This window comes from Sturnira hondurensis, unplaced genomic scaffold (assembly GCF_014824575.4).
Source record: "Sturnira hondurensis isolate 20B ecotype Veracruz unplaced genomic scaffold, ASM1482457v3 Scaffold0008640, whole genome shotgun sequence".
Lineage (NCBI taxonomy): Eukaryota > Metazoa > Chordata > Mammalia > Chiroptera > Phyllostomidae > Sturnira > Sturnira hondurensis.
Window position 1 is genome coordinate 9,062,607 of NW_028081271.1, and position 27,636 is coordinate 9,090,242.

Here is a 27,636-nt window from a genome sequence, read left to right on the forward strand (position 1 = left end):
GGCTGGAGGGGCACGCTCTCCCCTCTGGGGTGTCTGTGCAAACACTTACTATCGACGTTTCTTTTGAGTCTTGGCAGCTTGATGTAAAGTTCACAGAATTCCTGGCACTGGTCTGACTGGGTCTAGCAGAGCTGCTGATGACCAAAACACTCCTCTTCCTGAAGAGAGGGACAGAATGATTTTCGTAATTGTGTTGGCTCCTGGTAAATGATTCCATCATTTTTTTTCTGAGCCACTTTTCATACTGGAGAGTGGTGAGAAAATTNTCTTTTGAGTCTTGGCAGCTTGATGTAAAGTTCACAGAATTCCTGGCACTGGTCTGACTGGGTCTAGCAGAGCTGCTGATGACCAAAACACTCCTCTTCCTGAAGAGAGGGACAGAATGATTTTCGTAATTGTGTTGGCTCCTGGTAAATGATTCCATCATTTTTTTTTCTGAGCCACTTTTCATACTGGAGAGTGGTGAGAAAATTCCCTCTCTGCGAACAGTGATCCGATGGCACTTCCTTGGGGAGGGTTGTGAGTAGTGAGTCTAGCTGGAAGGATGCTGCTTCTAGGGGGAGCCTGGCTGAAGGAGGCTCGTCCCTGGTCTAATCTTACTATTTGAACAGGGTGGATGGTGACTCAGGACCCAGTCCCACAGGCAGCCATGGGCCTCTGGAGCATGCGCCACCCACCCGGCTCCACTGCTCCCAGCTGGCCTCTGCCTGGGTTCTCATCTCTCCTGGAAGAGTCCTCAGGGTTCCTGCGGCCGAGACAGTACTGCCTCCCCTGCCTCAGCTCCATGTGGAAGTGAACTGGCTGCCTTGGGGGTGCCCTGTGGGGGGTGTGTGTGTGTGTGTATTGCTTTAGCTAAGTCTGGAGTAGTTCATTGAAAGGCCGAGCTCCTTGCCATTTGCAGTTTTCTGCATGTCCACATACACTGCGTGCAGGTATGTGTATCAATAATGCAAAGGCTACAGCCAGAGGTGAGAATTGTGTCCTCTGGTTCGAGGAGAAACTGCTCATCTTTCTTGAGGTAAGACCAGAGTTTAAGCATTGCGAGCACCATGTGCTAGACGCAAACACTCTTTCCTCCCCAGGACGAAGATCAAATAGCTGTACATGTGAGGTCAAGACTGCTCTCTGTATTTCTTCTCTTCCCACCCCTCCATGCAGGGCAACACCAAACTCTTGGCAAACCCCCAGATTCTTAGCACCCCACTTGCCAGGGGCTCCTCTTCTCCTGACCTCATTCTGGGCTATGGAAATGAAGGACTCTGTGTGGAAAAGTCACTTTTCCATTTGGTGGAAAAGTCACTTTTCCGATGACTAGAGAGTTCTAGGGAAAGAATTCAAGAAAAGCACAGCCGAGAAGCCTCTCTCTGAGACTTTTAAGGCCTCTGCCATGTTACTTAACGAGACTTCTGCCCTTTTGATTATCCAAATGACCAACTTAATTCGCTTTTCTCTGTGCCTGGAGTAATTTGATGGATGGAGAGTTAGGAGATCAGGCAAGGGCCTGTTTGGTGGGGCTCAGAGTTCATTATAGCCCAGGAGAGGCGGAGCTGGGCCTCCTGCTGGCTCAGGTTTCAGCTTCTCCCCTAGATGAGGCAGACATACCCCTGGAACACTGCCCCCATTCACTCCGCTTAAATGGGGCATCCTCTTTTTACCTTGGGGTGGATCGCACAGTTGAGTGATTTAAATTGGGACCCGGGTACTCAACACCTCCAGGCAGCTACACAGCCGGACAGGAAATAGCCATCACGGTACGTGCCCACTCTCAGCTTTCCGTCCACGATAAGGAGGGTGTGCTCTGGTGTCCTTTACTGCTGTTATCACGGAGTCAGGACGCAGTGGTTGGCCCGTGTCTATCTCTTGGTCACCCAAGGCGACCTCAGAGAATGCCATCGCTGCTACCGAATCCGGTGGAATTGCTCAAGTAACCACGAAAAGCACCTGGGGAAGGGTTTTGATTCTGTGAGGGGACAGCATAGACGCCTTTAAATAGTTCTTCAGATGGAACGGTCCAGGAAGAACACTCTCGAAGATGCCAGGTTGACTGTTGGTAGCACAAACTGGGAAAAAGGTGCGCATGGCAAAGGTTAAAACTCAGTTTTAAAATTGGAGGTAGAAGGGCAAAGTGGCTAGACAGTTGTCACATGGTCCAAGTTCAAATTTTCAGGAGCTAGGAGCCAGTCACATTGCACTCCTTGTAAAGGGCTGTCCTCACTGTCTGCCTCAAGGGTGGCCATGGGGATTACCTGAGGTGACACCTTGTAAAGCGTCTGGCACCAAGGGTTAACTGCAGTTAGATACGTAGTGGGTGTTAAGATGTATGCCGTTTACAGCTGTGCAGTGATTAACCACATTTGCTCTTTGGTGAGATGATAAACTATCCTACAGAAAGAAATATTAACTAGACAAAATGTTTGTAGACATCCCTCAAGACACAGGCTGTTCTTCCTCTTCACATTCAAGTGGAAGTGAGACGTGATTGATCTCAACCTGACACAGTGAAGTTCCTGGGGTGTGGAATCGTAGCCTGGTTTTTGCCCTTCCATGTCGAGTTAAAAGTTACCTGATGTCTTTGAGTAGCTTCCTCACTGGTCATGGGAAGTTCATGTGCGTTTTGCTGGGTTGTTGGGGAGCTTGAATTAAATGGTACTATCTATGAAGCAACTGTCCTGGTGCCTGGTCCATCACGGGGAACTCACTGTCACCATCATGTGTCAACCCTTTCCCTCTGAAATAAAGGGGGAAGGGCCGTTGGCATCACTCTCTCATTGGGTAATTTATGTTTACCTTCTCCTTTAAAATCGAGGAAAGGGTCCCACCCCACTAAGAACTGCAAAGATTAAAGAACAGCTCATATACTCAGGAGCACTGACCCCCAAATGCCGTCTGCACTATCAACCTTCAGAACCTATCTGTCCCCTCTGTCAACTGACATGCCCGTTGTCCTCACATGCATTACCCTGACGAGTGTCCTGTGTGCTCAGATGAGCCCAGCTTTCCTTCCACACAGCCTGCATGCCTCTGCTGTGTGAGCCATGGCCCCTTCCTGGAATGGCTTTCCATCCACGTGTAACTGGGGTCACGTTAAATGATGTTGGGAGTCTGTGGATGTAGCTTAATTTAGCTGACCCCTCAAACTGTTGCGGCGTAGAGAGGGTTTCATCGTCAGCTGCTTTCCCGTCCAGCCCCATGGCTTCAGCTGCAGCCTGTGAGGTGATGACTTCCCAGCTTATTGTTCTGGTCCTCTTCGTCCCGAGCGACAGACGTATTTTCCCCAGCGGGGAGCTGCCTCCAGGAGATCCAGTGCCCTGTGTTAACACCTTTCTGACTCCCCACCCCTTTGCTTCCCATGCCCACAGCTGTGTCTCCGCATTCAAACCAAGTCTTCAAAGTCCATTCATCCTTTTCTGCACTTTTATTGACTTACCACCGCAGCCAGTAGCTGAGGTCAGACTCCTTTTCCTCCGCTCTCCATCCGCTCAGATAGATCTGTCTCTCCTCAGCGTCCTGGCTGCTGCTGCTGCTCTGACGCCAGTGCCACAATTTCTGACCTGGAACACATCACAGTGGTCACCTGACAGGTCACCTTGTCTCTGGGCTCTCTCCTGTCCACGTGCTGCCGAGACTCTCCTTACAGTCAATCTGACCCATGTCCTCTGCTGGACATTTTTAACAAATGCAAATGACTACAGTTTGACTTTGGGAAAAAGTCCAAACATACTGAAGCCACCATGTAAGATGTGACTGTAACCTTCCCATCCAAGTTCACGATGTCTGCACATTCATTTCCTTTCTTCTCATTGGCTTTCCTGTCCCAGGGCCGCCACCTGGGTTCATCCGTACCTACTCTGCCCATCTTGGGCACATAGTACCCTTGCTGCCTGAAATGCACTCTCCTCTTTCCATTAACTTTCTTTTTTTTTTTTTTTTGCCTCTCAAATGCCTTCTTATTACTCATTTTTCAAGTCCTACCTAAAATATCTTGTCTTCAATTGAATTTGGCCCAAATATTTCAAGCAAGTTGATTAATTATGCCTTCTACTATGCTTTTCAAGTTGCTCTTATATGTATTTTTATAGACCTCTTCTCACAGTGCAGAACCATGAGCTCTTCAAGGGCAAAGTCAATGTCTCCTCCATCTTGTGGCTCTGTAGTCAGTACCTTGTGCCTGGCACTCAGTACTCAGTGAATGAATGATTTTACTCGTGAAGGACAGTTGCTAGAGAGAGTTGGTTTTACCCTTATGCTAACACTTGATGGGTTTTGTGCACAACTGTGTTCCTATAAACTGTTTAAAAATAATGTCTCTGCTTTTAGGAATGAAAAATAAACTCAGGTGAACTATAATTCTCTTAGACACATTTTACTTCATGTCAGACAGTCCCAGTTAATCTGATCATTTGGAGGTATCAGCCCTTGAAATCAGTTACAGTTCAGTTCAGTTGAATGGTCTACATCACAGCAAACATATCGCCTCTGAGAAAGGAAATGAATTTGTCGTTCTTACTCCTTACAGAGTCATGCTGTTGCCACAGGGAGCTGTAATTATGATGCTTGGGGCTTCCTATTTTTTATTAATGTTAATCATTGGAATCACATTTTCCATCTATATTAATAATAGAAGGACATTCCTATTTCAAAATTATTTTTAGCCATCAGAATGAATCGCTAACTTATGTCTTTTTATATATTTGCCCTGATCATTTCTGTTTCGTGATACAAATAAGATTTTTAACCCTTAAATCACTAACAATTCTTGGAATTAACATAATAATGATGTAAAATACTAGTTGGTTTTTTCCCTCCCTGTGTAAAAATTATGAGACGGGTGAGACATTAACATTTATTGAGTCCCTACTTTTTCCTAACATCAGTTGTTCAGCTCTTAAGTCTATTAGTTTGTGTTTTATTAAAAACGAAAAGAAATGGAAGTTTAAAGTTAAGTAACTTTCCAAAGGTCAATAAATTAAAAAGCCCAGCCCCGGGATGAGATCCCAGAATGACTATCAAACTCCTATTAATCACAAAGAAAACCATGGTGAAGCTATTGGAACAGTTGGAAAATCATTTTATATAAACATTAGTTTGCATGGATGACGACTTTTGGGATCTTTTTACTTGAGGCAAGAGTCCAAGCAGTCTTTTTGGATGAGAATATGTCTTGTCATTACCTGTGAGGAAAAAGTGACCTGGCTTTGCCAAGATCAGTGCACACATTGCCTAACCCACTCGCAGCCGGCATCTCTGGACGTGCGGCTGCCTCACACCTCACTGAATGTGTTAATTCTCCCACCATTCAGTTGTGTTCCTGCCAAGACTGTGTAGTCAGAGTAGTTTTAAAGTCCTTTACACGACTTACGAGTTGCAGAACTGCCGAAGTGATTTTTGAAACTGGCTTTAATGAAACATCCATTAATATAATGAAAACCAACTGCATATGAAAAAGTAATCCTTTATCTCATGAGGTGATTGCGGGTAGAGTTGATACCTCAAACTTAGCTCAATTTTTTTCCTATCCATGTCTGTCTCTCTTAAATGTGGGTTGGGCTGGCTGTATTTATAAGTAAAAGGCCCTACTGTCCTATCTGTACAGATGCATGATATTACCAAGGGTAACCATTTCGAAAGCCCACTGGGCCTTTTTTCTGGTTCTAACTTGTCCTTGTCCAGTTTCAATATGTCTAGTTTTTACCTAATTTCGTGCAGTTTGTCTAGAACGGTGGTTCTCAAACTTCATTGCAATAATAAAAACACCCGGTTAAAAATGCAGATTCCTGGTTCTGACTCAGGTGGCTTAGAATGGATCCAAGAGTCTGCTTTTACTGATCAGACAGGTGATCCCGATGCAGGTGTGCCCTGCGCTGCACTGGACGCCACGCTAGCTGCGTCCAGAATGCGGTTTCTTCGGTACGAAAAAGTACGTGAGGATCGAGTAATCGCAGTCGGAGCGTCAGTAATACCAACTAGCTTTGACTGAACTGAGTCCGTTCCTGTACTCCGGCTCCAAATGTTACACATGTCGACATTTACCCTTTGAGCCTTGCACTCCAAGAATGAATCAGAACCACTTTTTCTTAGCGTTACATGTATTCTTTTGATGGAAGCGTGATTTCCTTAAAGTCTTTGCCTGTTTCCCACAGGCCCGAGGCATCAGGCACCAGGTCAGTTTCTTAGCCAGGCCTTTGTGTCCAACACACTTCCGAGCCCAAATGTGTTCACCAGTGTGGGGAGTGGTTGCTCCTGTGATGAGGGTGAGCACATCTGTCTGCAGCATGTCGTTGGCCAGTGAGCACGCGGAGAGATGGCAAAGCTGTCTGGAAGAGAAGCAGCCGCCACCTCTGTTCTAAGCCCCACTGCCTGGGCCGGCTCATCGTCTCCGGTTCTTTGCTGGGACCAGTCAGTAGGGGAGAGCAGGAGGGAGGGGGAGAGTCTTGTTCCCTGCCTTATCTTGCCCTCTTTCTAGCTTTGACAAGAGAACCGAGCTCTAACACCCTGAGGCGTCCACTGGCTGTAGGAATTAACTTTTCTCTGACTGATCTCAAGGTCACAAAAGAGCTGCTCCAATTTCCAGGTTCAGAACCTGCAGTGAAGAAGGCTGAGTGCATTGAGCTGAAGACCCATTTCCACCATTTCAGTTCCCTCTCTAGTAACATATGATTTTACACAATACCTATGTTATTAACTGAAAATAGATCCTTCTGCTAACTTTGTGCTCACTTTCTAGTTCCCTAAGATATTATTAAAGTCCCTAATTAGGGACTTTATTTGGCATCTTTATTGCTGTGAACTTCCATCTTAGAAATGCTTTCGCTGCATCCCATATGTTCTGACATTTCTGTTTTTGTCTGTCTCCAGAAACTTCCTTATTTCTCCTTTAATTTCTCTTTTGATCCATTGGTTGTTCAGGAGAGTATTAAATCCATGTGTTCATGAGTTTTCCAGTTTGCCTCTTGTTATTAATTTCTAGTTTCTGCCTCTTGTGGTCAGAGAAGCTACTTGGTATGACTTCAGTCTTCCTGAATTTGCTATGAATAGTTTCTTGATCTAGCATACAGTCTATCCTAGAAAATGTTCCATGTGTACTTGAGAATGTGTACTCTGCTATTGTTGGATAGAATGTTTCATTATGTCTGCAAGACCCATTTGGTCTATAGTCTGTTCAAATCTGCTGTTTCCTTACTGATTATTCTCTGAATGATCTATCTGTGGTCCACAGTGGGCTATTAAAATCCTCAACTATTTTCCTATTACTGTTTGTTTTTCCTTTTAAGCCTGTTAGTTGTCATATGACTCGTAATAATAAATGTGAGAGCAGTTTGTAAAGTATGAACTGAGTTTAGAGTTAGGTGCTATTATTTACAGGAGAATTCATTTGGTAGGGTAGTCATTTTGTAAAAGTAAATTTCTAGAAAGTTATGATCGGTGAAATGTTTTGAAATCACTTCCTGTCACTTCATAAAACTCCCGAAGGCAATCAAAAAGCCTTTTGTAACTAATTTTGAAATTTAGTAAAAGACCTTTTTCTACCACAAGTCTGCAAATTTCTTGGTTATGTGAAAAAGTAGTATCTTTTGGGAAGCAAAACCTGGGCTCTTAGGAGTAGATGACCCTTCCAGAGACAGTCTGTGAAGACTCGTTCTACAAGTATGATGCGATTTTGCTTTATCCTCACCAAACTATAAGGTGAGCGGAGCAGGGGTATCTGTCCCCACCTTGCATGCCAGGAAACTGATCTGCAGAAAGTTGGAAATGACTGTGTTCGGAGGCTCTGGGTCCCTACCTTTTCTTGTCCTTCCGTAGGCTACTGCCTCTCCACGAAGTAGCAGTTAACGTTTTAAAAATAGCTTCTTGGTTACTTCGCCCAGTTACACTTGTCTCCAATGACAAACACTAAAATTCCGTTTAAGAGAGTAACCAACATCGTCACTGGCCCTGGAAGTGTTGAGAAATATTCACTCTACTATGGTAGAAGGTAGTGTCTTCATTCATGATCCTAGGACAGGGGTACGAGAAGAGAAGTAAGATCAATGTTAGGTAAGATTTAATATTTGGGGGAGATCGAGTAGACACCAACTCTCTGTACTCTCTCGGTACCTTTTCTGTACATCTGAAATGATTCCACAGTTAAACGTTCGAATAAAACCAGACTGTGTTTGCCCTAAGACTGTATACTATGGAAGCAAAGAGTGAAATGGACCAGAACTGAACGCAGGTGTCAGACTTCCCAGGTGGCCAGAGAGAGGTTGAGTGCAGGACCCAGAGCAGCAAGCGGAGCTGGCCACAGGTGCTCATCCCCCTCACAGATGGGGCGGAGCAGGGGGCTCTCTGCTCAGGGAGGGCTGGCACCCACAGCTGGCCTGTGGGGCGCATCTAAGGGACACATGTGTGTACAGTTGGGACATGAAGTGTCCTGCTTGCCTTCTCTCTTTGTCACTGTCTCTTACACAGCATCACAACAATTCCCGGGATCTTTCGTGTGACCTTACCTCCCCAGTTTTATTTTCCCTTTTCTTTTTTATATTTTCTGTCCAAGTTAGAGAAAACCACCTCAAAGTTGGGAGCATTCTAGCGCATATAATGCTGAGAACAATGGTGATGGAAGGTGGAGATTTGATGTGACGTGTGCTATAGTGCCCAATTGTGTGTGTGTTTCCTTTGAACACTAGACAAGCGGTGCGTCTTTTTAACTGTCACATCCTGCCATGGGGTCCCAAGCATGTCTCTCAGGACTCTTCAGACATTTGAAGTGGTGGGCTTTTTGCAAGGCTACTAATAATAACAGTAACATTTATTGCATACTGACTCTGGTTAGGCCCTGGGCCAAGTACTTCGCATGTATTATTTTAGGTAATCCCACAGGGAAGGCACTGAAATATTATCTTCATTTAAAAAATGAGGAAATGCAGGCTTAGAAAGCTTCAGTAATATGTTCAAATCACATTGCCGGTAAATGGTGGGGCTGACATTAGAACCTAAGACTTCCAGCTCTTTTCTATGAAGACATTTATTTATATTCTTGAGAATGAAAATATCTGTGGTTGTCTCATGGGGAAGCATGCTACTCAGATATAAGAATTTAGAAATTTCTGTAGTATTTCTAAAGCATACTAACAATGTGGGGCCATGGCTATCTAATGGCTTTCTCCGCAGACAGTACATTTATCAGTCGCCGTAGGGACATTCGTCTCTGCAAGATGGAAATAATAAAAACCTGACCTCCCACTCTTAAGAAAGCCTGCCAGGACCAATTAGGTAACAGCTCCATTTCCTCTCCTTGGGGATTACTGCTAAAGGACCTGGGATAAACCCAATTCTATTTTTCCAATTCTGATTTTCAGAGGTTATAGACTCTGACATTGGCCTTTAAAGCTAGATGCCATCCAAGGAGTTATTCGAAAAGGAAAAGGATCAAGCTTTCTACCACTTCTTCTGAAACCTCTGCTCCTTCTTCATCTGTCGATGTTTCAAACTAGGTGGGGGGCATCCCTAGGTTTTTCCTGTCTTGTCGTTGGCCCAGAGTTCTCAGGCCTGGGCTACCCCAGAGGGAAAACGCTGACTTCTAATCTATACCATGGCCTTATGTTTTAGGGTTAACCTTGCAAATGAGAGGGCACCTTTTTTTCCTTACTGAAAACTGTATTCTCACTTTACGGCGGACCACGGGAGATGGCTTTCCCAGTGCAGGTGCGGAAGCTGCAGTCCTCACTCCTTCTACAGACAGTGGTCTGTGGGCGCCCTTAGGCAGACGTGCTTCCAAAAATCGCCTAGTGGAATGATTTAAACAATGAAGACAGAAGGACTTTGTACCTGGTGGACTTTGTATTTATGCAATAACTTCTTGAAACTGGTGCCACCTAACTGCATGAGAAAACTCCCTGCTTATTACTTAGTCTAAATTTGGAAGGACTTTATGCTCGGTTCTTGGCTTTGTTGGGTGTCTGATTGACTGAAAGTGAGTGGGACTCTGGAGAGAAAGAGATGAGACTGAAAGTAAGAAACAGACGTGATGTTAGAAACCTCTCCTAAACTGTGACAAGTGCAAGGGAAAGTGCATGACTGAAACATGGGGTGACACCCCCCGCCCCCCCCAGAGTGCATCCAGCTGACAGGAACACTCTGAGGACCCTTGATAAATGTTTACATGTGTCCTTTAAAAAAGTATTTTAGTAGTCTTTATGCCAAATAACTATTTCCTCGGGAGCCCCGGCCAGTTAATTCAAAGTAAAGCCCTCTGTGCGCGTGGTCCCTCCTGCACAGCTGCTCTCCACGCAGCAGCAGCAGTGGGGCGGTCAGTAAACAGGGCCGAGGTCCCTGCACAGCTGCAGGCTGATGTCACCGCTGGGGCTGGCCTGCGCCCTGGACTTGTACCAGCAGCAGAAAGCACCCGCTCCCCATCTGGCCCTTCCCTCCCATCTGTCTGTCTGTCCTCCCTTCACCCCGCTCACGGTGGCGACCTTCCACGTTTTGGGGCACTTACACATTTCCAGTTCTGATCCGAGCATTTGGATGGGCTGGGATCATGTCATTCCTATTTTTGGCCCCCCTCCTGATATCTGGACTTCCAAGGGAATTAAGCAAAAAGAGTGTGTGAAAGCAGCATTTTTCCTGACTGGAAAGCTATTTGACACATTTATGGACTGCTTGCAAAATAACTTTCTGTGGCCTGCTTTCCAGCGGAGTTCTAGCAGAGGGTTCACACAGAGCCCTGCGGCCCCACACCTTACCTGTGCACTTTGTAGAGCTGGTTCGCAGAAGTTAAGGTTGTGTTGCCTCATTTGCCTGACTTCAGTCTCCTCCAATCGTTTTCTTCTCCCTTGATAAGAAATTAGTGCCACCAAAGGAAAAGTGAACGTGAAGACGATGTTCTGTGGGGATCGACGTAGTCATCTTTTACAAAATGGTTTTAAAGAAAAAAAAATAACTCCCAGAGTTTCATCCCAAAGGACTGACTTGTCAGTGAGGTTCCATGCAATGGCCTCTGTAATCCGGCCTCCCTCTACCTTTTGGGCTTTCCCCCATGTGCAGAGCAGCGCAGTAGCTAGAAGGGGGGAGCCATGACCATGTCCACAGAGGGATATCCAGGATAAGCAAAATGAGGTCCATACCTACAGGAGACTATCACCCAGCTCAGAAGGGCAGGACATTCTGACTCCTGAACATTGAAGACATTACGGTAAGTGAAGTAGGCCAGGCGCAGGTGGACAAATACTACACTATTCCTTTTATACGACACACCTAGAATAGTCAAATTCATGGGGACAGGGTAGGCTGGTGGTTGTCTAAGGCTGAGGGGAAGGGGCAGTAAAGACTGATCGTTTAATAGTTGGGAGTTTCAGTTTGGGGGCAGGTTCTGGAGATGGGTAGTGGTGATGGTTTCATCACAGTGTGAATTAAATTAATGGCACAGAACTGTACACTTAAGAATGATTAAAATACTACATTTTGTTACGTATATTTTTTCCAAAGAAGTTTTTTAATGTTTTTTTTTAAATCTGCTGACCAAACAGTCCAGACCGCCCTAGTTGGATGTCAGCCAGCTGGAGTGCCATCTGCTGGGCCCTTGGGTGCTGCCCTGTGTCGCCGCGTCCTGTACGTGTGTGTCCCCTCTCCTCAGTTAGACAGGGAGTCTCCCAAGGAGAGGCTGGGGTCTTGGCTCCTGGCACAAGAGGCAGCTGGATGGGGCAGGAGGAATACCAACAGTCAGAATCGAAACCTCTCGCTGCAGTCTGGTCTTCTGCTGCTTCCTGGCCACCGGCCCGTGAGCAAGTTGTTTGTCCCCTCTGTTGGCTTCCTTGTGCGTGTTTGCATTTAGAAAGACGGTCCCCACAGGACTCCTGTGGGAGCTAGGCCAGCCAACGCATAGGGAGCCCTATTCGGTGCCAGTCACCAAGTAGTCGTTTCTGTTTTTAATGTGTGTTCCTTTCCCCGTCAGTAAATACTTGTGGGTTTGCTTGAATTGTAAGGGTTCTCTTTAGCAGACACTGTTTTTGTCATTATTTCAATATGGTCCATTTACCTCTGAAGCAATACTGATATGGGACCGTGGCTGGTTTTTTCACTGCCACGTGGCATATTCCCAAGAAAACAAGCCTACATCACAGCCTGAATTTATCCCAGGAGCCGGCGCATTCCACAGTACTTAGGTAGAATCATCATGGATCAAAATTTCCTTTTCTCTACCCTAAAACCATTGTGTTCCTTCCAAAACCCCTAAAATACATACCCCTTACTGAAAGAGAGGTAAGAATTAATTTCACAGACTCACCAGTCCCCGTTTTATGTCATCCCACTTCCCTGTATTTAACATCAGTGAAAAGAGGCTGGAAAAGTCCAAAGCCAACCTTCCTGAGGAACAATAGAGATCTTTCAGGGCTTGTTATAGAACGTGGGAGTGTGTGTGTGTGTGTGTGTGTGTGTGTGTGTGTTCAGTGTATCACTGGCAGTTCTGGTTTGGGTAGTGGTGAAGAGTGGGTGGTCTGATTTTATTTAAATTGTGTGTGTCAAATTATGTTGCCTCTTTTATATGTTAATCTTTTAATATATTATTATTATTATTATGACATCGTATTATGTTATGTAGCTTTTAAAATGTGTTTTTACTGAAGCTCTTATGCTCTGGTGATTTGTTCTCAATATAGTCTCATATTGTGGGTTTTTAAAAAAATTGTTATATTTTTGAAATAATTTGAAATCAGCTCAAATTAAGTACAAGGTTAATCCATGTGCTGCTTCTTTCTGATCTTCCCTGTTCCTTTGTGTCTTAGCTTCTTCTTACTGGTTGGCTGTCCTTAGAGACACCTGGCCAATCAGAGTCTCCTCTCTGTATAGGTCCTGCACTGATTGGTCACCACTTGAAAGGGTTACCTTCACTTGGGAACCTGACTCTTCTCTAGTACTTCTCTTACTGCTTGTAGAGAGAGCGTTGTGTGTGTGTTTTGCTGCCAGGACTCATTTCCCCTTGTCCCCCCGCCAAAACTGTACTATTAGGTTTGATCATCAAAGAACTAAGACATCACAGCTGTGTGCGAATGTTATGAATTTAGGACATTTAACAAATCAAATGTGATCTTTTCCTTTTTCGTCCATTTTCAGTCACTGCTTCAACCACCTGTGAGAAATTAGAGAAAGCCAGGGGTGAGCTGCAAATAGCTTATGAAGGATTTGTCCAGAAGTTAAACCAGCAGCACCAGACTGATCTAACAGAGCTAGAGAACCGGCTCAAAGAATTTTACACCGAGGAGTGTGAGAAGCTTCAGAACATTTATATCGAAGAAGCAGAGAAGTACAAAACTCAACTGCAAGAGCAGGTCTGTGCTTTTGGAGCCTGAGCATGTTTGGGACTGTTTATTTGAATTTTAATTGTTCTTTGATGGTCCACTTCCTTTTCTGAACTTCTCTTTGTTGACCATCCCTTGAGGAACTTTTTCTTTTATTTAAAACAATGACAAGGGTTTTTTAATTATTTCTTTCTTATGATTAAAGCAGCATACCCGTGTTGAGCATAAGGGGAGGAAAACGATAAAATTAAAAACAACCCTTTTTCTTATTACCTAGAAATGATTCCTTTGGGATCATTCTGATGATGTGCTGCAGAACCAATGGTTTGAATTTCTTCTTCTTTTTTAAAATGGTACTTATTTAGTACCCCTGTTAAAAATAGTAACCCCTATTTTTCACTTATATTAATATACCACAAGCTGCTCTTTCATTTCCGTGTTCCCTTTTAAAGTCGGTTTTTCACTTAGCAAATATTTAGAGTGCCTACTACGTGCCACGTGTTAGGGACTGAAGACGTACAGGCCAGCATGACAGGCGCGGAGCTTCTGTGGTCCCCTCCCCGGGAAGCACGTCTTCATTCCTTGTGACGGTCTCAGCCCTTTCCACCAGCGAGCCCTGGAGAGCTGGGTGTTGGTGGTCCTGAGTGGGGACAGAGGGGAGACCTGGGAGTGGCAAATTCAAGTGGGGTTGCATTCAACTTGAATGCAAGCTTAGATGTCAGGCTTCCTGACGTTGCTGATTGCTGTTCAGCCAAGGACTTCGGATTTTGCTGGTGAACTGTTGTTTTGTTGTGTTTTTTTTTTTCTTACAGTTTGACAACTTGAAAGCTGCCCATGAAACTTCTAAGTTGGAGATTGAAGCTAGCCACTCAGATGAAGTAAAATTGCTGAAGAAGGTCTATGAAACCTCCCTTTCAGGCAAGAATGGTCTTTTCCATTTAAATAGAATAAGGGCTAATGGAACGGGCATGATGTGTTTTGAAAGGGAAATGATTCATGACTTCCCCCTCCAGAGAACACCCTCTGGCATTCAGTTTGGCCTGTTTTGGTTTCTTCTTGCATTGTTCATTGTTGGCCGATGTCCTTTCCCCTAGGGATGCAAATACTAGTTTGTTATAAATGACAGCACATTAGGAAGTAGGCAAAATTTTAGTGAACTTGAAGGCCTTCTAGGACAGCTGTGCTCTACCACCGTAGGTTCTGGGAAGCAGAGGTGCTGGTCTGTGTCTTGGCCAGGGCATGGGGTCCCTACTAAGCAGTCTTGCTCACCAACACACTGACACACCAACACTGCTGTGGAGAGCAAGATGGCTCTTGTCCAATAAAGACAGACTCGTTTTTATTATGTCATCATGATTGGAAGGGTGGAAGTCGAAGGAAAAGAAGAAGAAGCCATTTCTTGCGGAACATAGTCGGCCATGTGGCTGAAATTGCTACACTGAACTCGTATCCCACAGAGAAGCATGTAGATGGGTGGCAAGAGCCGGTTGTGCGACCCTGGGCAAAGGCCTTTCTCATCAGAAAATAGAGTTGTTGTGTGAAGTCCAAGATGACAACATGTAAAAGTGACGGGCCAGGGTAAACATTTGGTAAACGGTGTTTCTCTTCCTGCCTGCCAGAAATGGGTTCATGTTCAGATTTCTGTTTGAAACGTGCATTCATGAATGGGGAGCATAGGAGCTCCAGACTGGGGCGTCTGCAGACCAGGGGGCGGGGCCGCCCCTGGAGGTCTGCCCACACGCTCTTGGCCTCTGTGGACCTTTGTGTTCGCAGTAATAAAATGGGAACATATGCCTTACTCACCTCATAGGGCGAGTCTGAGAACAGCTTAGTTTGAATAAAAGCATTATACAAATAAAAAGTAATAGTCATATCGCTTCATCATCAACAATGACATCTCTGTGCTTTAATGACAGAATACAGTGATCTCATAGGATGTTAAAAAATATCACTTCTTTCCAGAAATCAAAAAAAGCCATGAATTAGAAAAGAAATCACTTGAGGATTCGCTTTCTGAGAAGCAGGAATCTCTAGAGGTGAGTAAATCTCAATACCCAGGGGAAAAAAATCACTGGTTGTGAGGTTTGGGGTTTGTGCGGGTTTGGTATGTTTCTGTGCACGTGCTTAGCAGTGTTTCGGGTGCCTGCTTGTTGACTTGCGTTCCACATTGCAATTTTTTGTGTTTTAGAAACAAATCAGTGATCTGAAGAGTGAAAACGAGGCTTTAAATGAAAAGCTGAAATCAGAAGAACAAAAAAGAATCTCAAGAGAGAAAGCAAATTCGGTAAGTCGCGTCTGCGCCTCCATCACTGCTGAGCTTTTCTCCTCCTCGGTACGTTGTAACGTGGACTAGTGTGCAGAGGCTGGAGACGGGGCATGCCCTTGGAATCCATTGCAGTCTTGTGGTGGCGTGCGCCTTCAACTGTGTTGAACGGCTTCTTTGTTTAGTGGTGTCCTTTTTAAACCCTAAAAACTGACATGCACATGGAACCCACTATATATTGCAAGTGGTCTAATCTAATGCCTACAGGAAGACAAGAAAGCTATTGAAGTTTTCACTTTTTTTTTCTAACTGCTCCATGGAGATACCTGTTTAAATGTCTAATTCAGTGGTTTTTAGTAGACGGGCAACGCTGCGGGCTGGTCGCCAGGATCTCACCCCAGAACATGATTACCCAGGAGAACCTGTGTCCCAGCAGTCAGCCCCAGTTCCGCCCACGGCCCCCGCCCTGGAGAGCCACCAGACTGCTTTCGGTCTCTATGGCTTCGCCTCTTTTGGACGTTTCCTACAGACGGAGTCATGCATAGGCGGCCCTTTGTGTCTAGCTTCTTCCATTTAGCAACGTTCATGCATATTATAGCACGTACAGGGACGTCTTGCCTTTTTTTTTTTTTTTGGCTGAATAGTATTTCATTGTGTGGATCATTCCTCACTTTTGAAAAGTACAGATTTCTCTTGTAAGCTCAACTTTCCCTCGTAACTTGTATCCTTATTCCCCTGCCCCACTCTTTTGTTTGGGAAAACAAATTTCCTGCTCATGTTTTGAGGACTTACCATTCCACACCTCAGTGCCCTGAGACAGCAGAAGCAAAGCGTTTTTGCGACTTAAAATCTGTTGCCAGCTCATGAAGTGAGGGGCCTCCCAGTGGGCTCTTCCACTGACAGTCACCCGGAGACCCCCAGGACATCTTAGTATAATTAGATAAAGTCATATTCAATGGCACTTCAAAGCTATTTATTCTAGAAGATTCTTAGGAAAAAAAAGTGGTTTAAAAAAAAATCTGAACTTAACCTGCAGGAGGTAAACCTTCCTCTTGGTTTGGGTTATAGATTTTTCAGGCACTTTCCTGGGAGGCAGAGGCTGTTGAAAACCTGAGGACACAGCCTGAAGGAAGCAGGAATGTCCGCGCTGCCCGGCTCTGGCTGGGCATGTGGGTGTGGGAAAGAGAACACCTGGGAGAGTCGGGGCGGGGGCGGGGAACCGTGCTGCCCAGGCTGTGCTTTTAAACATGGAAAGAATAAGCGATGCTGTTTCTTTTTTAAGAAAATGAGATAGGATTTGCTCTCTTTAGGGTTTACAAAAGTCATATGTAAAAGGATAACAGCCTCTGAAACGCAGGAAATGTTCGGGAGAACCCTGGAGTTCACGTCACTGCCCCAGCACTTTCTGGCTCCAGTGCATTCCCTGGGCAGGGCCTTTGAGCTGTGGAACTTGTCTGTCCTTCTGTGAAGTGAGGGGTGTGATTAAATCCCCCCCAAGGGCCCACTCTCTGATTCTCCCTAAGGATTGGGCCGGAGCATTGGGCCGGGAGGGTAGTTTTGATGATCTAAGCCACTGATTCTTGTCTAAGAAATTCTCTCATTGAACATCTGCTCCATAGATCTCCTTCTGTCTGTTTGCATCATATACTCTGGGTGGTCCACTTGAATTTCTGTAATAACTCAAGGAGGCAGGGAATCCACCCTGGAGTCGTGCTCTCCTTATGTAGTTGTTTGTTTGATAGACTTTTAGTGGTACTTGTGCTCCATGCCGTGTAGATGGTGGAGGGTCACACAATAAAAGGATAGGTGTTACAGCTACCTTAGGAGGGTGGCCAGGCCAACACAGTCACATCATAATCAAAATGCATCAGGCGCAGGACATTATTGTCATTTCGGTTGTTTTCCAGACACCCCTACATATGTCCTGTCTTTTCGTTCCTGAGCGGGTACTGACTTTGATGAGAGAGAACTGTTGTTCCCTTTTCTCCCTCCAACACCAGTACTGGGCTTGGAAGGGCCTGACTTGTAGTCAGAGTTCTGTTTTGTGCTATTGGGCGATAGTTTTTCTCCTACATCCAGTAAGATATTTGGTGCTACCATTTTTCCACATTAAGTTACCGATAAATGAATGAAATGCTTGCTTCCAAATATGAAATGTTTTATTTCACTCTTATCACCAGTGGCTTAGAGATTAACGTTATCATAATTCTTCTTTTTCCTCTTTCCTTGGAAACTACAGTCAGAAGGTAGATGTTTCTTGCATTTTGTCTGATTTCTAAGTCTAATCAAAGATTGTTTACATTGAGAATGTGAGCTTTGTGGTTGTATTTCACGATCAGTCAGAGCTATATTCTGCTGTGTCTCTTCCAGAAGAACCCTCAGATCATGTATCTGGAGCAGGAGCTGGAGAGCCTGAAAGCTGTGCTGGAGATCAAGAACGAGAAGCTGCACCAGCAGGACGTCCAGTTGATGAAAATGGAGAAACTGGTAGGTTTCCTGCGTGGCCTCACCGAAGGGAACCGGGTCTGTGAATCAGGCCCCGGGCTCTGAGCTGCAGCTGCAGGGGGCGTTTAACTGCCCCTGCAGGCTGTTTGAAAACTTGGTAAAAGAGGGTTCGTTTTCTTTTCCATGATTGCCCAAGGCTCAGTCATTGCTGCCTTGGGGAACTTCCCCCCCCCCCCAAAGGAACATGCAAAGCAGCCTGGGGTCCTTGGAAAACCACAACAGACCAATCAGGCTCCCATTTCAGTGGTGGATGAATCTTCACCTGCGTTGGAAGAATTTTGAAATAATGTAAAAGCAGTACTTTAATGTGTCGCCAACTCGGGGCAGGTTTCGTAAGCCCCAAACAAATTTGTAAGCAGGTCAATTTTGATATCTAAGTTCTTCATCCTGCTTCTCGAGAATTAGAATGCGATGAGAGAACTGTGCTTTGCTAAAATCCAGTTGTGTAAATCACACGCATTGTGGAAAATAGAAATGGAGTCCAGTTTGCGGCTTCAGGACAGAGAACTGATGTCAGCCCGTGACAAGTGTATCCAGAACTCGGTGTTTGAGCAAGGAGCCCAGGGTTCCATGGGAGTCAGGGCCAGCCCTGGGGCATAGCTTCTCCAGCCAGGAGTCTCGTCGGGTGGGCGAGGGCCTAGCAAGGCAGTGTAAGTGACCCCAGCCACTGCCTGGCTCTGCCTGGCTCTGCTTGTCTCTTCTCCCAATTCTAAGTGATCGATTTTTGAGTAATTGCCTCATTCACATGCAGACCAGCCCTGGACGATAGGGAGCATAGAGTCACTCCTTGTTTGCTTTCTTTGGTTTATTTGGGGTTTGGGGTTTGGTTTGCATTTCTTCTAGAGACGACTACCTCTCTGTTGAGGGAGGTAAGGGCTAAGGCCGCCATATGACTGGAGGGGCACTCTGACTTTTAAAGGAAGGAATGGAATTCGTGGTTTGTTGATGGGCCCCCCCTGGTACATTTACCTGTTTCTGCCAAAGTCTGTCCTGTGCTGTGAAGCCTGGCAGTCAGCGATGCCTCGGATGATCCTGTTAATATTCATTTGTAGCCCCACGTGGCTTTCATGCCTCCCGGTTTTTCTGACCATCACGTGCAGGAAGAACAGACTCCGCTGTAAAATTACCGACACATTTCAATTTTCGTTCGTCCCTCAGTATTCCTGTGTCTTGCCGCGGTGCAGAGCTGTCGTGATAGGAGGCAGCGCCGCACTGCGTCCGTGCAGAAGAACAGGTGGGGATGACGATAGGGAAACCCACTGTTACCTGTTTATCTGCACACTTCAGGTCTTTGCGGAAGATAAGACACTTGGACGGCACGGAGGCTTTCTCAGTATGAGAAAAGCTTCTGCACCGTTAGCTCCGATTCATCAGCAGGGCTGGTGTCCTCCTCTGTACCACGAGGGCTGGATGGGAGACAGTTTTAAGGCCAGTGGCTGCCCCGTCTTTGGTTGCAGGTTTCCCCCACTCCTGTTTTACCTTGAATGCCTTTGTAATTCCAGGAAATTCCAACGCCCGCTTTTTCTCACAGTCCAGTCTTATTTTTTTCAAGAGGTATTTCACCTGACGTATCCTGAGCATTTTCTGGATAATACGTTGAAGAACAGTAGGATCCCAACTCAGAGCCATGATCAAAGTGCATTAGTCAGTCATAGAGGACAGCAAATGACAGGGACTTAGAATGAATTGAGCTGCGATGTCGCCTCCTTAGCAAATAAAAATCTTCCCTTTAGAAAGTGAGCTGGGATGGAAGGGCCTGTTCATCGTGTTAACAGGTTAAATGTCTTCTGGGAGTTAATCCGTGACCCTCACAAGCAATCAATTTGTTTTCCTTGGACGTTCAGCCTGGGCAGGCCTGCAGGAGAGCCCAGTACCTTCAGTGGCACCGAAGAGGGAGGCCCTCTGTCCTGTGGTCCCTCCTACTGGGCGCTCTGCAGACCTTTGGGAATCGCTGCTTTGTGTGGCCACTGAGAGGTGCACGCCGAGGAGGAACCAGGAGGCCACGTTTAAGGCCTTGTTGAACATCGCCCAGCACTGCAACACATTGGCCTTTTGAGTGGGGATTTTTAAGTGTATATTTTGCAAAATGGGCCATAAGAAGCTCTGGTGCTCTCGATAAAGGCAGGGTTGTGTCTAGCTGCTGCTTTTGTTTTCCCACCTTGAACCTGACAGGCACAGCCCCAGGGTGGCCCAGGTTCTGGGGGTGGGAGCGGTGGGGGTTGGGGGGAAGGTCCTTCTACAGCTTGTGACCTGGAACAGCTCAGTTGCCCCTAGGTGCTCAGTTCTGCTGTAGATTCTATCTTGCAGTGAGTCTGTGTATGGATATTTCAATATACAATTAAACTTTCCTTAATTAGATCTCTCCAAAGCGCACTCGTGTCAGGAAGGTGTCTTAGGAAATGAGGGGCTTCATTTACATGTTTTTAGTGGGTAATCATTTGCATTCTTGCTCATACCAAGGTGGACAACAACACGGCATTGGTTGACAAACTCAAGCGATTTCAGCAGGAGAATGAGGAATTAAAAGCTCGGATAGACAAGCACATTGCCATTTCAAGGTAAATAGAAAAGGCCCTGCTTTTCTGACCTCCTCCCATTCTCACGCGGTTAGTGTCTCCCAGGTGCCTCTTGGAAATGGGATGGGAGCAGGTGGTGAAACAGGCACCCTCTCCGGCTGGACAATGCGATGGTAGCATTTCATGCTTTTACCTCAGGGGCCTGGACTGAACCCTGAGACCCAGCAGGCCCGCCTTCCCCCCAGAGCGGACTGAACCCTGAGACCCAGCAGGCCCGCCTTCCCCCAGAGCGGACTGAACCCTGAGACCCAGCAGGCCCGCCTTCCCCCCAGAGCGGACTGAACCCTGAGACCCAGCAGGCCCGCCTTCCCCCCAGAGCCCCTTGTTGCTGAGAATGCTTTTAGAGAAGGAGCATCGCAGGACCCAGTAGAGAACAGCCCCAAACATGGGACAGTCATGAGACATGCAGATTCCCTGTGGGAGCCTCACTGAGCCTCCTGCGAGTCGCCCCAAAGTGCAGCGCTCTCTCGGGCTGCAGCTCCCATGTCACGAGTTTCTCAGTGAGCCTAATGCCCGTGCCCCGTAGCTCCGCAGGACCACCTCTTAATTTTCCAAATGGGTCATTTTTCCGGACTCTCCAATTAAAATGGTAAGGAAAATTTGTTCCAAGTACATTTGTTTTAGAAACGTGGACCTACGTGGTTTCTGGCTCTTTTTTTGTCTCCAAGGCAACTCACCACGGAACAGGCCACCCTGCAGGAGTGGCTGGAGAAGGAGTCGAAAGTCAACAAGCGACTGTCCATGGAGAACGAGGAGCTGCTGTGGAAGCTGCACAACGGGGACCTGTGCAGCTCTGACAGGTCCCCCACGTCCCCCGCCATCCCCTTCCAGTCCCCAAGGAATTCGGGCTCCTTCCCCAGCCCCAGCGTTTCGCCCAGATGACGCTGCTGAAAGCAGGGAGACTGTCTGAGAGCATTGTCACAGGTGTGCAGCGCTGACCCTGACCGTGGTCGTGGGATCGAGAGCCTGACGTGTCATTACCGCACTAGAACTGGAAAGCCTGGACCCCCTTCTAGTGAGCCTGGAGCTGTGTGTGGGGCGGGGGGGACACAGGACTCTCTGGCCAGGAGACTCATCCCCAAACAATTTCGGAATCAATCTGCACGGACACACGCACAACGCACTTCAAGAACATTGCCTTCGTCATGTACGCATAAGGGGAACAACTCTCAGGGCCTCTTCAGCTAAAGATTTATAACCTTTATAATGTCCTTTGTCACGGGCACCGCCCTGTGATTTTTATCTGGGGGATGTGTGAATAAAATGGGTGTGGCAGGGTGTCCTGTGTTTAGCGCTGCCTCCTTCCCTTTGTACCGAAAGTTCTGGATACGTACTAATCAGATAAGTCAGTGTAAGCATTTCTGCAAAAAGCCATAGAAGAGAGAGCAATAGTTGCTTGAATGATGACTCTGTACCACCCACTCCACTCTGCCCCTTGACGCCAGGGCCAAAGGGAAGGACGGGAAGAGCTTTGACTTGCCCTGTATCTGGGCGGTCTGGGTGTCCTTTTGAAGTATCCTGGCATTCCTTCAGTGTTCAGCCATGTCTGTTAAAACAAACTAGGTTATTTTTCTGTGGATTTCTTAACTTTCCCACGTGATCCTAACGTTTGACCCATCTTCTCAGGCTACGAGCAAATGCAAAACGCTAATTTTTCTAAGATTCTCTGTAAAGAGAAGGGGCAGCAGCTGTGGTTGTTTCTGCCTCACGTCCACCTTGACCTGTGCTGTCCTCTGATGTAGAAACTGTTGTCTTCTCCCAGCATCCGTACTTGCTCCCCCTCCTGCCTCCCCCAGCCAGAGCCACAGAAGCTAACCTTCTACCTCGTCCCCGTTTCTCTCTGGGACAAGGATCATGGAAAATGCTTTTCCAGAGCCAGCTCTTCCTCTCGGTGCTGAAACCAGTTTCCAAAGAAACCACAGCCCGGATCTGGTGGTGCACATTTTGGGAAACCCTAGGGGGAATAAAGAACAAGTCATTGGCTAGCAGAACTCAGAAAGGTAGATTCGGTGCTGCTTGATGAATAGGAGTACCTTGATCAGACCAATGATGCAGCATTTGGTAGAAGAAAATGTCACGGTTCCGTGTGCCCTTTGAGGGAACCTTCTGTCTTTGGGAAGGTGGAATGCCCAGCTGACAAAGAGAGAATCGTGGCTTATCTTGCAGAACTGTCCTCCAGCCTGCATTTCCGTTGCATTTCCAAACTTCACCTGTCCCCTCCCACAATTCTAATACTTCGAGGTGGGAGGAAGAACGGTGGCATGTCCCCCTCTCCTGCACGTGTCAGCATTGTGGTGTCAGGATTTACTAATCTGCGTTGTTGGCGTTCTGTGGCTGTGCAAATAACCGCTAGAGTAAGAACAGACTCAGGATACTAGAGGTGGCTATTTGAGTCATCATTTACCTGTACACTCTGTAGCAGATTAATATTCATGATGCATGTTTTATTTTATTCTTAGTGATTGTGTCTGAAGGCTAAACTTCAGTAGTTTATTCTGTATGTCACCCTCCATGTTTGCTCTGATACATGAGAAGTAGGTTCACTGCCACCTTCCGAAATCTCTCTTTGCCCTTCCAAGTTGCTGTCAATGTCATTAGCCAAAGTTGGATTTGCCATCCATTCCCTCGCTTGGTAAATCTTGTGCTGTTTGTTCTCTGCTCTCTTCCATGCCATTTAGGTGTCCGGGGAAATCAACCTTACACAATTAGTATAAAATGCCTTCAGAGAATGGGAGACAACTGGAGAGAAGACAGGAAACAAAACAGAGAATTTTAAGGTTTTTTTTCTCAAACCAAATGTTTCACATGGGACGCAACATGTTGGCACGTCATGACATAGATGTGTAAAAAACTGTAATTATGCTCAGTTTGTAATGATGCAAAGTGTATTTTTACCTTGATTAAATAAATAATGCTGGGATATTTAATATAAGAAGTTACATCCTGTGGTATACTTCACACTGTCCAACGTGTTATCCAGTTCCAGCCTTTCTCACGGCATAGGAGTTGACATTGTATTTCCTAAGCTATTTCCCAGGAATTTCCAATGCATCCACAGAGTTGGCCGTGGCTGAAATTTGGCTTGCAGAGCTAAAATGCAAGGGCTAAGCTTTTTTTTTATTTTTTGAAAGCTATATATTTTGGAGAAATAACTTTTGACTGGTTTTAACGATTTCTGCTCTTTAAGGTAAAAAAAAATGGGAACAGATCTGGTCTAAATATTTTTGAAGAAGATAAAAAAAAACATCTAAATGAAGTGGAACTTTCCTTGATCTGTACACCTATTTTATAGTGAAAATTATACTTCTAAAACCATATGCTGTATATCTTACTGAATGTACACATCTAAAACTAATACTTATGGGTACAGCAGTTTTCTTAAATAAAAAGCAAGTTTCTATCATTTTTTTGGAGACCTTCATATCATAGTTTATCATGGAGTTGAACTATATATTACTATATTTTTAGCTTCTCATGGATTGTGGTTAAATCAAATGCAATATTAGGTATTAACCCAAACATTACTAACAGATCCTTCTTCTAACCTAAAAATAATGAGCACTTAGCCCAGTTTTTAAATTATTTTTTACAAAAACTTGCTCATTTAATAGAAATGATTATATCAAGTTATTTACATATATGCTTTCTTAGTGTAAAAACTAGAAACGCATATACGTAGGTAAGCAATCAAAAGACATGCTTTCTGTCAGAGGAGTTAACACTTGTATTATTAGACCGGATGACCTCCTGTGAACGTGGATGTCTGGGTCTTCCTCACGAGCAGGGGATGGGGCTTGGCACTTGACATTGGCCTCTGGCAGAGCGCAGGTCAGAAGAACGCCCAAGCTGCTCGTGTACACAAACGGGCTCTCCATCAGTCCATTGTCCTTCAGGTCCCAGTCAGGAGGATTCCACAGCGGCGGCTACTGTGGTCTGTCCCCGGAGATTCTGGGCAGTGCAAATGTAATACCCTGCGTCAATGGTCTCAAAGTCTTCAACAGTCATGATGCTCTGGGAAATCCTTGTGGTGTGTCCGAGTCCTCTGTGGATCAGCCTCCAAGTGTCTCGAATCGTCACGGGCCTTGCATCCTGTTTAATGACACCCACAGGGACTGAGGCAAGAAGAACGAGCCGCTATAAACAGCTCCCTTCCACTCATTGCTCTTACACACTTAACAAAGAGAATTCGGGATGAGGCTCACGGCTGCTTTCACACTGGTGGTTTTCGGCTGCATGCTGTTCAAAGCGGAGTCTGGGATTTCATTATGCTGTTTGATTCTCTGCGCTTTTCTTTAGTTAAGTTCTTACTTAATATAAGATTGATTCCTTGGAACTCCAAGGATGTAGACCTGGTATTAGTCATGAAAACGTGCCTGCTTCTCTTCACATGGCCTACTTTCACCCTCTCCCTCGGTGGTTTTTATTTGCAGAATTTATAGTCAATAAGAGCCCAAAGCACTCACTAGGTATATGAATTTAAAAATGAATAAAATGAGAAGCATGATGAGTCAAATGTGCCCAGGGCTCCAGTAGGAGAACAGTCATACCAAGGGTGGGTCATGTGATGCCCTGGATGACGTGACTCCCTATTTCTAGAAAGTCATGGTCACTTTTGAGATGCTTCATCCAAATTTGGGATAAGAATGTAGCATTTTCTGGATTATCTTAACAATTAAAATAATAGTATTACTAAAATAATCCACCTTCTGCTCATAAAATAATTATCAGTGTGAAAAAAATCTTTACTGAACATCATTGATGTCTTCTAACTGGGACAGCTGTTTGAAAACAGGTACCTAGTACCAGAATGCTGGGGAACACTGTTCTAGGCAGAGTTACTTCCCACCCGTCACAGGCCTTAAGCAGAAGCTTACTGAGTACTGAGTACGTCTCCAGAGGCCAAATCTCTTCTGGCAACAAAAAGGTTGTTCCATGTTGGTAGCAAAGCTGTTTATATTAGCAGAACATGCACAGAGGCTAAATAATACACTGTAGTTACTTTTATGGGAAGTCTATTTTAAAATGATCTCTGGCCTCACAGCGCCTTTCAGATGGGGCCTGCTTTTCTGTGCCCACTTTGTGGATGTCTTCTCAGAGCTCCTGACCACAGGCACAGCTTGTAAGTAAGACACTCAGAAGGACACCAGAAAGAGGTCCCCTCCTGTCCCTTTCAAGCCCCTATCCCGTCTTATTTAAGGATTATGAAGAAAAATCACATATGAAGAGGGTACACTGAGTGAATGGCCTAATGGAAACCAGTCACCCTTTTTCCCGTCTATCAAATTAAAAAGCCATTTGTAAATATACTGAAACATCTTAGAAGAAAACAAGCAAGCCCTGGCGCCTACCCTAGTCCCACACATGTCCTGTGCTTAGTAGGGTAAACTCTTCCCCCTGGGGGGTGGGCGAGAGGGAGAGAGACCTGAACGAAAACAACCGGCAGAGTCTGGGGCGAGGTGCTTACCTTCTGCCCTGGGTAGATCCACCTGAATTCCACCTCGACGTCAGGCTCCCCTAGGACAGTGCAGAGGACGCTGATATCATCCCCACTTTGGACCTTGTTTGAGGACGCCAAAATGGTCGTGGATGGAGGGCCACTGGGAACTGGAATGAAGCAGGAGACAGGGCAAGTGAGATGAAATCCATGAGTACAACACTAAAGACAAAGCTACAAACACATTCTTTTCTTTGGACAGAGGTGTGGTATTTCTACCTTCCCTGGCTAGCCTCCTCCAACCCACCGCTCTTGCATCCTTGGAAGCCTCTGCTCTTTCTCTGACACGCTGGTCCCGAATGGGGTCATAACCTGGGACTTCCCAAGTGCAGCCATTTCCCCTGTAATGAGGAGAGGAAGCTAAAAGGTTTGCCAGGGGTTCATAGGAACTGAAACGTTGAGAGGAGGTTCTTGGAGAGGAAGCAAGTAGAACGTAGAGAGGGCAACCGCAGGGGTGGAGGTAAACAGAAGGGTGTATGCCCTGAGAAGACAGATTTGGGGTAAAACAAAGAGCATGTTCTCATCTGAGAGCGTGTTCTAAGAAGAGGTTGAGGATTTTGGAGAACTGCTGATCAGTCATACAGAGTACCAGAGTGAATGATGGATGAATTTGGAGGCAAGGATGTCAGAGGGTGTTAGGTCAGAGTCACAGCCAAGGGCGTAGAACATTCTAGAAATGGTGGTGCAGAAAAAGGAGCCATTAAGAACTGCATTCTGTGCCTCCTAATTTCCATCCGTACTTGGGAACATCAGTACCTGCCACTTACCAGCTGGAAGCAACCAGAATCTAGGCACTGGTAGGAAACACGCTTACCTTCTGCGTAAAGGAGTTGATACTTGACGGAGATTTGAGACTTGCCCCCAGCCTCAGCCTTGCAGTAGACGACGCCCTGGTGGTCAGAATGAGGTTGCAGATACACAAAGCCTCGCTTCATGTCATAGACAATGTCTGTTCCATTGGCGGGGATTTCCTTGGCCGGGAACTCCCTGTGGAGAGTGACTTTGGCTGACAGGACCGTCACTCGACAAGGAACCACAGCCTGTCTGTCCGGGTTCAAGTAGACAATATCAAAGTAACTGGGAGAAGGTACAAAGAGTTCTCCTTTCTCTGCAAAAAAAAAAAAAAAAANAGAGTTCTCCTTTCTCTAAAAAAAAAAAAAAAAAAAAGATACAGGTTTATTCATTCTGGAGAAATACGGTCAGGAGCACTTTATGGATTTGTCTGCAGGGCACAAAGATGAGAGGGGACTGACAATATACTCAGCATATTGAGTCCTTATGAGTAGAAAAAGCTATTTTTAAAAGGATTTTCCTCTTTTAGAAGAAGGTTGTTACTTCCCATCACCTTTAAAATAGGTCTCAGTTCAAGTCCAAATCAGGCCCGTGGATTACCCGCCTTGAGGAAGCAGAGAAGCGACTGCTGTAGGTTAAACCCGCTGCTACGTCTCTGGAGAAAGTAACCCCAGGACTTGTGCTCAGTAATTGCCGTCTGGGGGTGCGTCCGGCACGGCAGAGCTCCTC

At 45.8% G+C, this 27,636-nt stretch overlaps 2 protein-coding genes across 7 annotated transcripts in view; one reads left to right on the top strand and one right to left on the bottom strand.

Moving 5' to 3' along the window:
• The window catches only part of MTUS1 (microtubule associated scaffold protein 1), a 129,256-nt gene extending 105,518 nt beyond the window's left edge, over positions 1-23,738 (top strand). For all 5 annotated transcript variants that reach the window (XM_037055250.1, XM_037055251.1, XM_037055255.1 and 2 more), the window contains 7 exons: positions 13,093-13,307; positions 14,090-14,195; positions 15,240-15,313; positions 15,466-15,561; positions 17,911-18,027; positions 20,506-20,603; positions 21,290-23,738. In XM_037055250.1, the coding sequence (XP_036911145.1) occupies positions 13,093-13,307; positions 14,090-14,195; positions 15,240-15,313; positions 15,466-15,561; positions 17,911-18,027; positions 20,506-20,603; positions 21,290-21,503 (920 nt within the window). In that variant the 3' untranslated portion in view covers positions 21,504-23,738. The remainder of the gene's footprint in view (positions 1-13,092; positions 13,308-14,089; positions 14,196-15,239; positions 15,314-15,465; positions 15,562-17,910; positions 18,028-20,505; positions 20,604-21,289) is intronic.
• Positions 23,416-27,636, bottom strand: part of PDGFRL (platelet derived growth factor receptor like) — a 34,945-nt gene continuing 30,724 nt past the window's right edge. Inside the window, exons 4-6 of one of the 2 annotated variants that reach the window (XM_037055256.1) lie at positions 26,930-27,223; positions 26,086-26,225; positions 23,416-24,710 (exon numbers count right to left, since the gene is read on the bottom strand). In XM_037055256.1, the coding sequence (XP_036911151.1) occupies positions 24,522-24,710; positions 26,086-26,225; positions 26,930-27,223 (623 nt within the window). In that variant the 3' untranslated portion in view covers positions 23,416-24,521. Of the gene's footprint in view, positions 24,734-26,085; positions 26,226-26,929; positions 27,224-27,636 lie in introns of both variants that reach the window. The other variant, XM_037055257.1, reaches the window with a different exon arrangement.